At 47.8% G+C, this 16,504-nt stretch overlaps 2 protein-coding genes across 5 annotated transcripts in view; one reads left to right on the top strand and one right to left on the bottom strand.

Annotated features, from left to right (window-relative positions):
* Positions 1-274: 274 nt before the first annotated feature.
* The window catches only part of SNM1 (DNA repair metallo-beta-lactamase family protein), a 59,948-nt gene continuing 43,718 nt past the window's right edge, over positions 275-16,504 (bottom strand). For 2 of the 4 annotated variants that reach the window (XM_086491262.1, XM_086491264.1), the window contains exons 7-9: positions 832-909; positions 690-742; positions 275-610 (exon numbers count right to left, since the gene is read on the bottom strand). In XM_086491262.1, the coding sequence (XP_086347388.1) occupies positions 512-610; positions 690-742; positions 832-909 (230 nt within the window). In that variant the 3' untranslated portion in view covers positions 275-511. Of the gene's footprint in view, positions 611-689; positions 743-831; positions 910-16,504 lie in introns of those variants that run through there. The other 2 variants (XM_086491265.1, XR_015185397.1) reach the window with 2 other exon arrangements.
* Positions 5,102-7,066, top strand: LOC147434870 (uncharacterized). The gene has a single exon (XM_086491266.1). The coding sequence runs from the start codon at positions 5,104-5,106 to the stop codon at positions 5,998-6,000; it is 897 nt and encodes a 298-aa protein (XP_086347392.1). The 5' UTR covers positions 5,102-5,103; the 3' UTR covers positions 6,001-7,066.

Below are 16,504 nucleotides of genomic sequence, written 5' to 3'. Positions count from 1 at the left end.
CAGAGAGAGAGAGAGAGAGAGAGAGATTGTGTGCGGTTGACAGCAGAGTAGTGATTGCGTTACCAGTGTGAGCCAAAAAGTGTTTGTTTTGCAAGGGTATGTGTGTATAGTGTGTAACAGGAGGGATCCCTCCATGCTTGTATATCATCCTTCTAAAGGTGCATGGGAGCACACTTGGTTTGAACCCACACATCAAGTTGAGAGGCCATTGGGATGAAAGAGGGGAGAGAGAGAGAGAGAAGAGTGTACTGACTTTGTTCGATGACACAGGAAATAACAATCATACAAGTTTATTTCTGCCTCTGACGCTTGAGGCACCATTAGGATACCTAAATAACTGAATGATCCAATACATTGACAATCCCCATAATTCTACATAACAGGCAATTGTTTAGGGTCAAATGGCTGAGGCGAAACCAAAGACCACACACATGCATGCATGTGCTTGAAAGAATGTAATTGCCTTGCAAATACATAGGACAGCATATGTTACAAAGCTTTTCTTTGGAAATCATTTCTTGAGCCACTGCCGAAAGTAAGATTTCATGCGGTCTCTTGTTTTCGGATTTCCAACATTGACAGTTGGGATGATGATCTCAGGCTGCAGAAACTGCAACCAAGGGACAGCTATGAGCACGCCATATATGGAATTAAATGAAATGACACTCAATTTGAACTTGCTGACACACCTGTACAAATTCTTGGAGCTCAGTAAAGTTTGAATGCTCACTGTAGGGAACACCTAAAACAGGAAGCATCATAAGTTCGTAACAAACATATCCACTTTAAAGGTTGTTAAATGCCAATCAATTCTAAGATGAAAATCCATACCATACATTGTGATGCTTCCACTCACTGTAGGCTTAAGTAAGTGAAGCTCACTGCCAATCTTCTCAGAGTATGTCCAACCTACAAACAAGCAAAATGATGCAAAGAATGAATTTGAAAGGCTGAGGTATGAAAGCACACGACATCATGAAACATTAACCATAGGTGGCTACAAGCCATTGCAGCAAATATGTGCAAGAAGCTGTTTAAGATAAAGGTGCTCAAGTAGCAGTGAGGCTATGCCATTTGCAGTGCACAAAAATCTCCACAAATTTGGAGATGCACACAGACCATTTTATCACAATAAAACTCGAGGACCCCTCAGCAAAATCATACATATTAGTAACTTTCTAGCTTTTCTCAAACATAATCATTGATTTTTAATCAAAGCAAATGAAGTTGATCCCCTATTCAAGCTTCAAAATTTATGATCCATCGACATACTTTTATTGCATGCATTGATCCACATGCCACAAGGCAGGATTTATTTGTACAATGTACTGATTTGATCTGTAAGTTTATTCATACAGTACATTTTTGAGTATGTACTGAACGTTATCTTCTTCTAAAGTACCTTTTTTCCTAGTTTGGCTGCAATTTCACCCTTCTATCTCTAGCCAGTCGGTTTAATGATTTGTCGGTTATTAGAGTTGTCTGCTGGTGTGAAACAAAGTGGTTTGTTGGTTGTACGAGTATGTTAATCTAATAGCTTGCTAATTATAAGAGTAATTTGTTCCAATCTCACCCTTTTGGGCCTATAATGCGGGTTATGAAATTAGTATGTTGCTTGAATTATTTGCCAGTTATTGCAATACTTCTTAAAAATAATACTAATGATTGTATTATTATTGGACATTTTTACAGGCCTACATCTCACCACTTTTAATGAATATGTACACGATAAATTTTACTTTAGTGAATCTTGGTGTTTCCTAAAGAAAGAATTCAGTCTCTAAGTCTCCACGGGATGGTATGAGTAGATATGTCTCTCTACACGAGTGTGATAGATAGATTTACGCTTCTGTATTCCTATTAAAAATGTCTAAAAATGTTCATATCTCACAATTGTGTACACTTCTCAGCTATGTCTGTATTCAGAACTCCTACTCCTTCCTTGGTCCAGGGCATCCTGGAGTGGCCACCCATTGAATAGCATTTAGGTTGCATCTTTGTCCGGCTGCCCACTTTTGGGCCAATCGCCCTTTTCGTCTCGGGTCGCCAGTTTTCCCCTTTTGTTTTCAGGGCACCCCTGTTTATAAGTGTTGGGTTGTTTTGCCCTAGCTCCATCTCTCACTCCCATCAGTCCCCTCTCACATCTCTCATCTCTCGTGTTTCTCTCTCGCATATCTATTGTTTCTTTGTCGACTTCCTCAAAGCCTTTGACACAGTGCCTAGAGCAAGGCTGATGCACAGACTGTATGATCTTGGTGTCCCAGGTGGGATTACATGGGGTATCCTTGCATTATACGAGACAGTAACAGGTAGAGTGTGCACATCTGAAGGCCTCTCAGAGATTATTGACTTAACATTGGAGTGAAACAGGGTTGTCCACTCTCTCCTACTGTTTTTGGCATGTATATTGATGAGGTCTCAGATTATATTGACAGAGATCGAGACAGAGGTGCATTGTTATCCAAGACTTGGATACCCCTGCTGTTGTACGCAGATGATCTTGTGCTCATTTCCAAATCACCAGAAAGGTTACAAAGCAGCTGGATAAATAAGAGAGATATGCACATGATAGAGACTCGTCTGTGAACCTCAACAAGACCAAGGTGATGATTGTTAATACTACAGCACAATGGGTGAGGGCATCAACGTTTCTATATGGCAAGGAAGAAGTGGAGCTCGTTGAGAACTACACTTACTTGGGGGTTGTTTTCACAGGAGCCTCCTTCTCCATGAGAGAGGCAGCAGCCTCTTGACTTACACGAGGATATGCAGCCCTCGCACATCTGGAGTAGATGTGTTCACTAGTACAGTTCCAAGAGCCCCGATCTAAGCTATGGCTGTTTGATACATTGGTGACATCCACACTATTGTATGGAATTCAGATTTGGGGACCTAGTTTTGACCACCGCATGCGGTCTGGAGAAACCTCTGATGGGTGGAGGGTGATGGAGAAACCACTTGTCACTATGATCTCCAAGCTGATCCGATGCAAGGCAGCAATACCCCATGAGATTGTTAGAGCAGAATTGGAAGCTACTCCGATGGTGGTTGAGGCACTTACAAGTTACTAGGTCAGTTATGTATGTATATGGCTTGTGGGACCTGCCATCTCATCGCTACGCTAGATTGGCCCTCTAATCATCCCGCCAACTAGCTTTGGGGGGCGACTCCAGATGTTGGTATGCATAGATATCAACGTGGTTTCAGTTACATTGTTTCACGATGGACAGATTGCCACCTTTTCAGTACTCCTTGGACGCACCATCACTCGCACTGACTCGCCTGGAGATCAGTAGGATAGTTGTAGACAGGATCTTACATAGCTCAATACACAAAGGACCTGGCTGAGTCCCCCTCAGGAGTTGGGAAAGAAAATGGCTTTTTATAGAGAGTACTTTCTTCACACTTCCAAGGATAGTTTCGTTGTGCGGCTGAGATACATGGGCTCCAATGCGTGATAGGTAAGCTTCGCACTTCCTCTAAAGCAATAGAAGAAGATGACGTGGCAAAGCTGTACGGAATCCTCGATTTCACTCTGACATGCTCACATGGCAATTGTAAGGATTTCCACATTTTACATTGATGACGTGGCAACTGTACGGATTTCCACAAAACGCGTTAGCAGCTTTTTGCACTTTTTGACGAGCTGCTTTTGAGTTTAAAGTTTTTCATGTAAGCTGCTTTTAATGGCCAAGGGCCTTTAAACATGAGGCTAGGGCTCATTCTCTGACATGCTTCTCGACGAAGGTGCAGAGGATGGAGTACCAGCTTGTACTTTGATGATGCAATATAAAGAAATACCGAAAGGGGCGCAAGGTCTGAGGCCAATACTCGCTGGGGTAAAGTTCCGTCACTCCATGACGCGTGTGCTCTCTCTCTCTCTTTTAGTTCAATTGTTATTGCTAAAAGTCTGTTCAGTTTGTTCTTTTCTATTGGCGAGTGGCGCCCGCCGTCTTGTGACAGGTGCTCCAGACGGGGGCCCATCCAAAGGCCAATCACAGACTACTTCCAGAGCCGCCCTCCTCAAGCAGCAGATTACACGACAGCCCGCCCTGCATCACCTAGGACTCTACTGGAGAGAGCCACAGAGATTAATAGATCCCGATGCCCACGGCCTCCCCGCAGATTACGCCGCCGATCTGTCTACCACCGTCATTGGGAGATACAAAGCGACTACTACGAGGTTCTTCACAGAGCAGGAGATTGATATCATGCTGTAGAGACTCATGGAGGAGAAGGCCAACCTCCTTCAGATGGTCTTCAATGAAGGCGCACAATGGAAGAAGGAGAAAGAGAGCCTTAAAGCAGAAATACGGACACTCAAAGAAGAAGTCTCAGCCCTCAAAGAGGAGAACCCAAACGCCGAGATACGGGCACTCAAAAAAGAAGCCTCAGCCCTTAAACAGGAGTTTGCTGATAGAGTAAGCAATGGACTAGAGGAATGCGAATTTCAACCCTCGGTAATAGATGAAATCAAGGAAATTAAGGAACAAGTAAGGATGATCACAGAGGAAGAAACAAAGTGTGAAAAAGACATCTTCATGGGCGGAGATGATAACAAGGACACAGAAAAAGGCGGACGAGGCTGAAAAATGGATAGAGGTCGCCAAGAAAGGGAAAGGTCAAGAAACTCCTTGTACACCGACAATTATCAACATGACTCTCGAAGAGGAACAAAGAAGGCGGATGCGAGCATTGCATGTGAGGGTGACCGGTCTCAAGGACATAAACAATGTAGAGAAAGAGGTCACAAGCCTTACATCCATAATGGGGATGGAGAAGCCTTTGCACACAAAGGCATGGAGGGTAGGTAAGAAAAGTGATGGCACGGGAGAGTCTTCAAAGGGGAGAGCTCTCATACTACGCTTCCTCTCGTTGGAAGAGAAGAAGGAATTCTTGAGGAAGAGGCCTACTCTCAAAAAGACAGGTATTTTCCTCGGTGATGACCTGACTCTCTCACAGCTCGCACATATGAGAGAGGTAATGCCAGAGATTACAGCAACAAGGGAGAAGGGAAAGATAGCCTTCTACAGAGATGGACGGGTGGTGATTTTAGAGCGGCATACTGCATGACGGTGCGAGACATATGGGACCACACTGAAGATGGCTACCTGGAATTGTAATGGGTCTATGAGATTGGACGTGGGTGCATTTGAGGAGAGTTTCAAAGAAAAGGATATTGTGTTCTTCTCAGAGACTCATCAGGCCCCTAGACAGGTAATGCCACATGTGGTGGGATACAGATGGGAAACAGCTCACAGGACAAATGCGAGATCTGAGCATGGGAGTACAGGCTCAGGAGGAGTAGCAGTGCTATTCAGAGAGGAACTACAACCATTACTGCATATTGTACGAAGAGATGATCATGCTAGATATATGTGGGTGCGACTGAGAGCTGACACAGGTCGATTCCTATATATTGCCATATGTTACTTTCCTCCCAATACATCAATGTATGCCGCATCCAGAGGACAGTCGTCTTTTTCTATCCTAGATGATGACATTTGGGAGTTCTCTAGGGATGGTGATATCATTCTCCTAGGGGACTTTAATGCCCGAACGGGCAACTCGCAGACAATCTTCTACGACACTTCAGATGAGATGCTTAGAGAGCTGGATGTAGGCGAGTTGGGACTTGACAGATGCTCAGATGACAGAGAGCAAACGGAGTATGGGAGATACCTCATGGAAATGACGACTACACATGGATTAGCCATACTTAATGGCTTACAGCGATTTCCTGGAGCAGCTGGTTTCACATGCTTTCCACATAGACATGGGGCCAGTACAGTGGATTATGTTATGACACAACCGAGCTTTGTACCCTGCATTCAACACTTCACAGTGGGAGCCAGGCCAGTGGGCATAGCAGTAGATCATGCTCTCTGGACACTATCCGTTAAATTTCAGTATAGTACAACCCAGACATCAGGAGGCAGGTCACACACCCACTATACATTTACACCAGAGACTGATTTCGTTTATTCAGAGGAGATCTAGGAAAGTCTATTGGAAGGCACAGCTGGCACAAATGGTACATACCTCTCAGTGGAAGAGTGCACCACTCTACTGTCTAAGACACTGCATGGGGCTGCATCAGTGGCATACCCACACACTCAGCCGGGCAAGAGACGACATTCTAGGAGCATGCCCCAGAATAGTTAGTATGATGAGGAGTGCAGAGAGATGAGAGCCCAGCTTCAGAGGGATCTTCTTTTAGGAGGCATCACTTACAGACAGTCTCGGATTGCTTTCCGACGCCTTGTGCGATGGAAGAAGCGAGCTTACCTAGCTCAGATGGAGCGAGACTTGTATCAGATGTTCTTGAGTAGGGACTCAGGAGAGGCATGGAGACTCTTCCATGAACACTCCCCTCCCCCAGTGATTACTTCACCTGAGGTGTGGGGCCAATATGCGACATCATTATATATGGTCCCTGGAGAGGAACCCCTTCCAGACCCTACCAAGCCTTGCCCAACTACGAGCACTTTCTTTACTCCTGAGATGGTACAAAGGGCCATTGATAGGATGAAGACCAGAAAGGCATATGATCATGACGGTCTAGTAGCGGAGCACTTTATACATGCCAAGGATATGCTGATGGAGGTTCTCGCAGTGTTGTTCAATCGTGCCATGTGTGAGGGATTACCTGAGACTTGGAGGTTGTCTAATATTGTGCCCATCTTCAAGGCTGGTGACCCTACAGAGCCCGGGAACTACCGCACTATTATGGTTGGACACACATTGGCACGGTTGTATGCATCTATCCTGGAGCAACACTTGAGTAATTGGGCAGAGGGCGAGGGTGTACGAGCGAAAGGTCAAGCCGGCTTCAGGAGGGGTTTCGCCACTCTTGATCACATTCTGACACTCAGGGCCATCATTGAGGAGGGCAGAGCACATGGGAGACAGATCTATTGTAGCTTTGTGGATTTTCGTAAAGCATTTGACATGGTACCAAGAGCTCGATTGATGCGCACATTACAGGAGATGGGGGTGCCCATAGAGGTGATTTGGGGGATTATGGCTTTGTACATATCAATGATGGGACATGTACGCACTCCGGAAGGGGTATCTGAACTAGTTCACTCTACTATTGGAGTGAAACAGGGCTGCCCATTGTCTCCTACTCTATTTGGTATGTATGTTGATGAGGTGTCTGATTACATCGACAGAGAGGGTGACAGAGGTGCACAGCTGGCAGGGACGTGGATCCCATTGTTGCTATATGCTGATGATATTGTGCTGATATCCGACTCACCAGAAGGTATGCAACGACAGTTGGATGCACTTCGCAGTTTTGCAAAGGATAGTGGATTGTGTGTAAACCTAGGTAAAACCAAGGTTATGGTGTTTAACACCACACCGCAATGGGTCAGGAGATCAGTACCTACTTTCAAATATGGTCAGGAGATTGTGGAGTATACAGATGCATACACTTACCTGGGGGTAGTCTTTACTGGGCCGAGATTTTCCTTGAGAAGAGCAGCAGAGACTAGACTAACCAGAGCTGGTGCGGCTCTGGGAGGAATGGAGAGGATGTGTTCGCAGGTTCAGTTCCAGGAACCTAGGACAAAGTTATGGCTCTTTGATACTCTGGTTGCCTCTACTATGTTATATGGGGTGCAGGTTTGGGGACCTTCTGTAGGCCAGGAGGGTTGGAGGCGTAGGGAGAAGCCCTTGGTATCTATGATCTCTCGGCTGATTAGAGCCAAGGCTTCCGTACCACATGATATCATTCGAGCGGAATTAGCTGCTCCCCCTATGGTGATTGAGGCACTTACTAGATCAGTTTCTTTTGTACACAGTCTATGCGATACTACCAGAGACAGATATGCCAGGGTGGCTCTAGAGTCCTCCAGACAATTAGCTCTTAATGGGGATACATCATGCTGGTATGCACAGATGGCATCATGGTTTCAGACACATGGTTTCACCATGGACAGGTTGCCTCCTTTTCAATACTCTCTACAGGCACCCTTGAGGTCTTTGACGCGGGTAGAGATTAATAGACTCATTCGTCAAGATCTGATTCAGCTGGACACAAGGAGGACATGGATAGAGCCGATACAGGAGTTGGGCACAAAGACGGCTTTCTATAGAGAGCATTTTCTCCACCTCACACGGGATGGGTTTGTGATTCGACCTAGTTATATGGACAGGCATCTTTCTCATGGTGTCCGATGTGCCATTGGCCAGATACGCACGTCCTCACATCAGCTCGAGATTTGAGACTGGCAGATTCAAAGGGACACCAACAGATAGCAGGATATGCCGCTTATGCCTTCTAGAGCCAGAGACAGAGGTACATTACATATGTCATTGCACAATGTACTATGAGATACGAGGCCGTCTTCATTGTATATTCAGAGAAGGTTTCGGGCCACTATCTAGGGTCATGAGTTATGAGGATCAGAGATGTCTTGGGCTTTATCTACTTGAGCTACACAGGCATAGAGAAACTTTACTGAATAGAGCTGAAGAGAGACAACCCCAGAGACAGATCACAGATTTCTTTACACTAGATACTGAACACCCACAAGAACAGACAGAGGAGCAACCAACAGTGGAGAGGTCTACCCGCACTACTGGCATTCTCATAGACCGTGCATTTGAGCTAGGGAGATCTAGACGACCCCGATGGAGAAGAGGAGCTACACAGTTTCGAAGGAGGCTACAGCAAAGGATTCGAGCCATACTTTTTCGTCGTCCAGAGTGCAGATGAAGATGGATCTCTATGCAGATAGATCTCTACTTCCCTCCCAAATTGTCTACACATTGTATAGCTCAGTTCACACGTTTCACGCCTCTCGCCTTTCACACCTATCTGCTTAGTTTAGGATTCCGCAGCATTTATATCTTGTTATCCCTAGTCTAGTTTAATTTATTTTGTTAATCTCACTTGATATCAGATACACCGCATTGTAACTTCCTGGTCTCATAGGTCACTTTGGCCTTTTGAAGACGTTTATATAACATTTCATTTCATTTCATTTCTCTCTCTCTCTCTCTCTCTCTCTCTCTCTCTCTCTCTCTCTCTCTCTCTCTCTCTCTCTCTCTCTCTCTCTCTCTCTCTCTCTCTCTCTCTCTCTCTCTCTCTGCTGCTGCGTCCCCTCCCCTGCCCCTCGCGCTCCCCTCCCCTCCCCTCCCCTGCCCTGCTGCCCCTCGCGCTTCCCTCCCCTGCCCCTCGCACTCTGAGCGCCTCCTCCCGGCTGCCCCTCTGCCGCGCCTCCCCTCGCGCTGCATTCGCAACCCCGCCCCCCTCCCCCTCGGTCCGCCTGCATAGCCCCGCCATTAGCTGCTCCCCTGCTCCCCCATTGCCCGCGTAAAGTACCCCCCTCTCTCTATACCCTCTACGCGTAGGATGTCCCCCCTTCCTCTACGCGTAGGATGCCCCCCCCCCCCCCCCTCACTTTTGTTTTCGAGGCGCGCGCGCCCACACACACATCTGAACATATTGAGGGCACCGGGCCACACCGCCTCGCGCTCCGCCACTCGTTGCGATCGCCGCCAGTGTGGGTGCACACGTACATCCAATGCCGCGCCCGCTACTAGAGTGGGTGCACACGCGCATCTAACCCCCTTGCGGACGGCGATCAAACATGAGGAAGACGAACGAAAAAGCCGACCCCCTAGAGGATGCCATTCGAAAATGCAAAGAGGAAATGACGGAGACCATCACCAAGATGAACCGCAATATCTGGGGCACAATAAACATTCTCGAAGGACGTGTGTTGATCCAAGAGAGCAAGATAAGCACGCTGGAAGACCGAGTGACGACCCAAGAGGAAGAGATCACGTCACTCAAGAAAGAACTCGCCGAAGCCCGATCAAGAAACACACTGGAAGAGGGCGAACTGCAACCCTCAGTAATTGAAGAAATCAACACGATCAAGGAACAAGTACGGGCCATCAAAGAGGGAGAAGAACAACACAAAGAAATGACGACTTCTTGGGTGGATGTTCTTACCAAAACCCAACAGAAGGCAGACGAAGCCGAGAAATGGATCAAGGTGGCCAAGAAAGGAAAAGACAAGGAGATAACGCCCACGTCCACACCCAACAACATCATTAACCAAACACTAGAGGAGGAGCAAAGGAGAAGGGTGCGCGCTTTACATGTGAGAATTTGCGGTCTTAAAGACAAAGGCAATGTGGACGAAGAAGTAAAAGAACTCACAGCCTTGATGGGGATTCATGAGCCGACACACACAAGGGCATGGAGAGTGGGCAACATAAAGAAAAATGGATGCAGTGGAGAAACCTCAAAAGAAAGAGCACTCATCCTCCGTTTTCCCTCCATGGAAGCAAAGAAGTCATTCTTGAAGAAAAGACCAACTCTTAAAGAGACTGGCATCTTTCTTGAGGACGATCTCACCCTCTCGCAGATCGCTCATATGCAGGAAGTAATGTCGAAGATTAGAGCGGCAAGGGGAAAAGGCAAGATCGCTTTTTACCGAGACGGAAAAGTGGTAATACTTGAGCGACGCTCCACATGACGGTGCGAGACTTATGGGACCACACTCAAAGTAGCTGCTTGGAACTGCAATGGATCTATGCGTCTTGATGTGGGTGCTTTTGAGGATAGCTTTACTGGAAGAGACATCATCTTCTACTCTGAGACACACCAAGCCCCTGGGCAATCCACGCCTCACATCAGTGGATATAGGTGGGAGACAGCCTACAGACACGAGACACGCTCAGAGCACAGAGGGCGGGGCTCGGGAGGAGTGGCAGTGTTATTTAGAGAGGATCTGCAGCCACTGATACATATAGCCCGCAGGGACGAGCAGGCTAGGTACATGTGGGTGAGACTGAAAGCAAAGACAGGCAGATACCTCTATCTAGCTATTTGTTACTTTCCCCCGAGTACATCAGTATATGCACCACCCAAAGGACAGTCCCCTTTCTCTATTTTGGATGATGACATATGGGAGTTCTCTAGGGACGGGGACATTATCATCCTCGGGGACTTCAATGCTAGGATTGCCCATCACCAGGCAGTGTTTTATGATACTTCAGAGGAGATGCTAAGAGAGATAGATGTGGCAGAGACGGGCCTTTCCAGACTATCACACGATATGGAATATACTGAGTATGGGCGACACTTGATAGACATGGGCATTACACATGGATTGGCCATCTTGAACGGCCTACAGAGATTTCCTGTAGCGAGAGGCTTTACATGCTTCCCACACAGACATGGAGCCAGCACGGTGGACTATGTCATGGCACAACCAAATCTCATCTCTAGTATTGAGGATCTCACAGTTGGGCCCAGACCGGTCGGGGTGGCGGTGGATCATGCTCTGGTGTCAATGACCATCTCCTTCCATTTCAGTGCAGCACACAAGCCACGAGTAGCAGTCCCTACTCGCTACACATTCACAAGGGAGACGGACTCTGTATACATGGACGGAATCTACAGACGCCTATGCATTGAGGACCCGGGGCGACCTCTGGAGGAGCTAACTACTATACTGACACAGACATTACATGAGGCAGCAGCTGAAGCATACCTACACACCCAGCCTGAGCAGAGCCGCCGATTTGGGAGCATGCCTCAGAACAGCTGGTACGATGAGGAGTGCCGCCAGACTAGAGCCAGACTTCAGAGGGAGGTGCTGTTGGGGGACGTCACTCACAGACAATCACAGATGGACTTCCTACGCCTGGTGCGGCGGAAGAAGAGGGCTTTTTTGGCTAGACTCGAGCAGGATCTATATCAGCTATTCTTGAGTCAAGACTCGCATGAGGCATGGCGGCTCTTTCATGAGCAGTCCCCCCCCCCCCCCCCCCCCCCCCCCCCCCCCCCCCCGCTATTTCCTTCACAGAGACCTGGGGTCAGTACGCATCATCTTTGTACACAGTACCTAGACAACCGCCCCTCCCCAACCCCCCCAACCCATGCCCACATACATGTGTCTTTTTCATTGCTGAGATGGTGAAGAAAGCCATTGACAAGATGAAGACTGGGAGAGCATATGATCATAAGGGTCTAGTAGCTGAGCATTTCATGCATGCCAAAGACCTACTAGCAGAGCTTCTAGCAATTATGTTTAACCGTGCCATGTGTGAGGGCCTACCGGACACTTGGAGCCTATCTACAATCGTACCTATCTTCAAATCAAGAGACCCCAGGGAGCTTGGGAATTATCGCACTATTATGATTGGGCACACACTGGCACGGTTGTATGCATCCATTCTTGAGCAACAGCTGAGTAGATGGGCAAAGAGGGAAGGAATACGTGCAACTGGGCAGGCAGGATTCAGGAGAGGCTTCTCTACTCTTGACCATATCCTAACACTGAGGGCCATCATCGAGAAAGGCAGATCTCATGGGAGACGGATCTATTGTAGCTTTGTGGACTTCCGCAAAGCTTTCGACACGTTACCCAGAGCTAGACTGATGCGCAGATTACAGGAAATGGGAGTACCCACAGAACTCATTTGGGGGATCATGGCAATGTACAGATCAGTAGTAGGGCATGTACGCACCCCGGAGGGACTTCCTACACCGGTTCACTCCACTATTGGGGTGAAGCAAGGCTGCCCGCTCTCTCCCACTCTTTTCGGTATGTATGTGGATGAGATTTCTGACTACATTGACAACGATGGGGATAAAGGTGCTCAGTTGGCACGGACATGGATTCCACTTTTGTTATATGCTGATGACATAGTGTTGATCTCCGAATCCCCAGAGGGAATGCAACTTCAATTGGATGCTCTGCATACGTTTGCCCACGAAAGGGTAAAACCAAGGTTATGGTGTTTAATACCACCCCACAATGGATCAGGAGGTCAGCACCTACACTCACATACGGCCAGGAGACTGTGGAGTACACAGACGCTTACACTTACCTTGGAGTGGTTTTTAGTGGACCTACATTCTCACTCAGAAGAGCAGCAGAAACCAGACTTACTAGAGCCCACACAACATTGGGTAGATTGGAGAGGATGTGTTCGCAGGTTCAGTTTCAGGAGCCCCGGACGAAGCTCTGGCTCTTTGACACCTTGGTGGCTTCAGCATTGCTCTATGGAACCGAGATATGGGGACCTTCACTGGATCACCACGGGAGGACGGGTTGCTCAGACAGATGGGGGAACATGGAGAAACCTCTCGTCTCTATGATCTCGCGGATCATTAGAGCCAAGGCATCAGTACCACGGGCCATTATCCGAGCAGAGCTAGCGGCCCCCCCACTTGTGGTGGAGGCGCTCACCAGATCAGTCTCCTTCATAAACCGCACATGGGCACTTCCTAGAGACAGATATGCTCGCATAGCACTTGAAGCCTCTCGACAGTTATCCATACAAGGAGATACAACATGCTGGTATGGGGAGATGACATCATGGTTTCAGGCACATGGGTTCAGCATAGACCGGCTGCCACCATTCCATATTTCATTGGATGCACCATCTCTCACCCTTACACAGTCAGAGATCACCAAGCTCATACGCCAAGACCTGACCCGGCTAGACACCAGAAGGACATGGATACAACCAGCACAAGAATTGGGCACAAAGATGGCTTTTTACAAAGACCACCTTCTCCAGCTTACGGAAGATGGTTTTGTGGCGAGACCCAGATACATGGATACCCACTTGTCTCATGGGATACGATGTGCTATTGGCCAGTTACGCACATCTTCTCACCAGTTGCGGATTGAGACGGGGAGATACAACGGAGTACCAGCAGAGGACAGGACATGCCCCTTGTGTAACATGGAACCTGAGACAGAGCTACACTATACATGTTGCTGCCCCGTCTACTACGAGATACGAGGCCGCTTCCATTGCTTGTTCAGAGAAGGTTTTGGACCACTCTCAAGAGTCATGGGATACGAAGATCAGAGATGTCTGGGTCTGTTCTTGCTCGAGCTGCGCAGACACAGAGATAGCCCGATGAATGGCGAGGCTAGCCAGTCTCAAAGACGGATCAGAGACTTCTTCAGAGCAGACACGGGACAGCCGCAAGAGCCACTCCCACAGCAGAGCTCCCCCTCATTTCATACCAGAGGCACACTGATTGACCGAGCGATTGAACTGGGGAAATCCAGGCGCTCGCGAGGATTGCGAAGAACTACACAGCATCGACGGAGGCTACGACAGAAAATTCGGAGCACGCTGGCCAGGCATGCACGACGCCCGGTCAGACTACTAACCATGGAGGAAATTGATGAGATTCGCCAACGACCGATGCTAGATCTCTTGTGATTCAGCTATCCCAACAAGCCGCCCATTTTTTGCTTGGTCTTTTGCTTGGTTCACATCGATCAACTTAGGACCCCATAGTATATATCTTTGTTTTGTACTGTTGGTAGGTTATTTTGTTACTCTGACTTTGTATCAGATCCACCACTTTGTAACTTTCGGGTCTCATAGGTCATTATGGCCTTTTGAAGACGTTAATATAACATTTCATTTCTCTCTCAGGTCTCTGCTGCTCGCCCCTCCCCTGACTGCTCGCTCTCGCCCCTCGCATGACTGCTCGCCCTTGCCCCTCGACCCTCCCCTGACTGCTCGCCCTCGCCCCCTGACTGCTCACCCTCGCCCCTGCCCCTAACGGCTCGCCCTCGCCCCTCGCCGACGACTACTCGCCCCTGCCCCTAACTGCTCACCCTCACCCCTCGCCGACGACTGCTCGCCCTCATCCTTTCCAAAGGTGCTCGTCCAAGCTGCTAGTCCAACAAAGTTGCTCGCCCTGCTCGTCTAACAAAGTTGTTCGCCCTTTCCAAAGGTGCTCGCCCAATAGGTGCTCACCGTCAGGTAAAGCTGCTCGCCTTCAGGTAGACACAAACAGCAGCAAAATGAAATTGCAACAGGTTGACACGAACAGAGCACACACGCAGCAGGGAATTTTAGGGAATTTTCAGAAATCGGCTGCCAGGTCCAGCAATTTTCCAGCAGCAGGGAATTTTTAGGAATTTTTGAAATTCTCAAAAATCTGCTGACAGAATTCCAGAAATGCAAAAAACCCCAGAAAATTTAGAAATTCAGATAGTAGATTTTCTTGGCAGATTTCACAAGAAATTGCAAAAGCGCGCAAAATGTATGCTTGATGCGGGAGATAATGTATGCGTAATGTGGATGCATATGTGCGCTTAGTGGCTAGCGTTTTTCGGGCAACGATTAAGCATGAGGAAGCTGAACGATAAAGCCGACCCCCTAGAGGATGCCATCCAAAACAACAAAGAGGAAATGACGGAGACCATTACCAAGATGAACCGCAATCTATTGGGCACAATAAAAATGCTCGAAGGGACGCGTTTTAATCCAAGAAAGCAAGATAAATGCACTGGAAGATCGGGTGACGACTCAGGATGAAGAGATTGCGTCACTCAAGAAGGATCTCGCCGAAGCACGATCAAGAAACACACTGGAAGAGGGCGAATTGCAACCCTCAGTAATCGAAGAAATCAACACGATCAAGGAGCAAGTACGGGCCATCAAAGAGGGAAAAGAGCAACACAAAGAGATGACGACTTCTTGGGTAGATGTTCTTACAAAAACTCAACAGAAGGCAGATGAGGCCGAGAAATGGATCGAGGTTGCCAAGAACGGAAAAGGCAAGGAGATAACGCCCACATCCACACCCACTATCATTAATCTGACACTAGAGGAGGAGCAGAGAAGACATGTGCGCGCTTTACATGTGAAAATTTGCGGCCTTAAAGACAAAGACAATGTGGACGGGGAGGTAAAAGAACTCATGGCCTTGATGGGGGTTCATGATCCGACGCACACAAGAGCCTGGAGAGCGGGTAACATAAAGAAAATGGAAGCAATGGGGAAACCTCAAAAGAAAGGTCATCCTTCGTTTTCCCTCCATGGAAGCAAAGAAGTCCTTGAAGAAAAGGCCAACTCTTAAAGAGACGGGCATCTTTCTCGGGGATGATCTTACCCTCTCGCAGATCGCTCATATGCAGGAGGTAATGCCGGAGATTAGAGCGGCAAGGGGAAAAGGCAAGATCGCTTTTTACCGAGATGGAAGAGTGGTAATACTAGAGCGACGCTCCACATGACGGTGCGAGACTTATGGGACCAGAGTCAAAATGGCTTCCTGGAATTGTAATGGATCTATGCGTCTTGATGTGGGTGCTTTTGAGGATAGTTTTACTGGAAGTGAAACCGGCCTGTTCAATCCAAAAAGGGCGGTAGACTTTACTTTAAACCTTGATTTAGCTTTCACCCATTATTAGTCGTCTATTTTACCTGTACTTTCAAGACACAACAAAGGGGAGAGGGATACAGGCTGCTAGATTGCACCTGTATGAGTGGACAGACACCAGATTGGCCCCTAACTTAGGCGCCCCTTTCGGTATTTCTTTATTGTTCAAAAGAGGGAATAAACGCTGTGGTTCCTACAAGCTGCCCCGCACAAACTCGGCTGAATTTCCACTGTTCCAGCCCGATTTCGGCAGCATAACTGTACTAGAACCCTTCACAGTCAGTATTCCCACGCATTGAATGACTTTCCCGACGCATACGAGCACTTTGCAAA

The sequence above is a fragment of the Adiantum capillus-veneris genome, chromosome 19 (assembly GCF_014529385.1).
Source record: "Adiantum capillus-veneris isolate H3 chromosome 19, ASM1452938v2, whole genome shotgun sequence".
NCBI lineage: Eukaryota > Viridiplantae > Streptophyta > Polypodiopsida > Polypodiales > Pteridaceae > Adiantum > Adiantum capillus-veneris.
This window is presented reverse-complemented; position numbering and strand designations above follow the sequence as displayed.

What these genes read in the sequence shown, in the direction of transcription:
- LOC147434870 (XM_086491266.1), top strand. Translation starts at nt 5,104, where the DNA reads ATGGCTACCTGGAATTGTAATGGGTCTATGAGATTGGACGTGGGTGCA.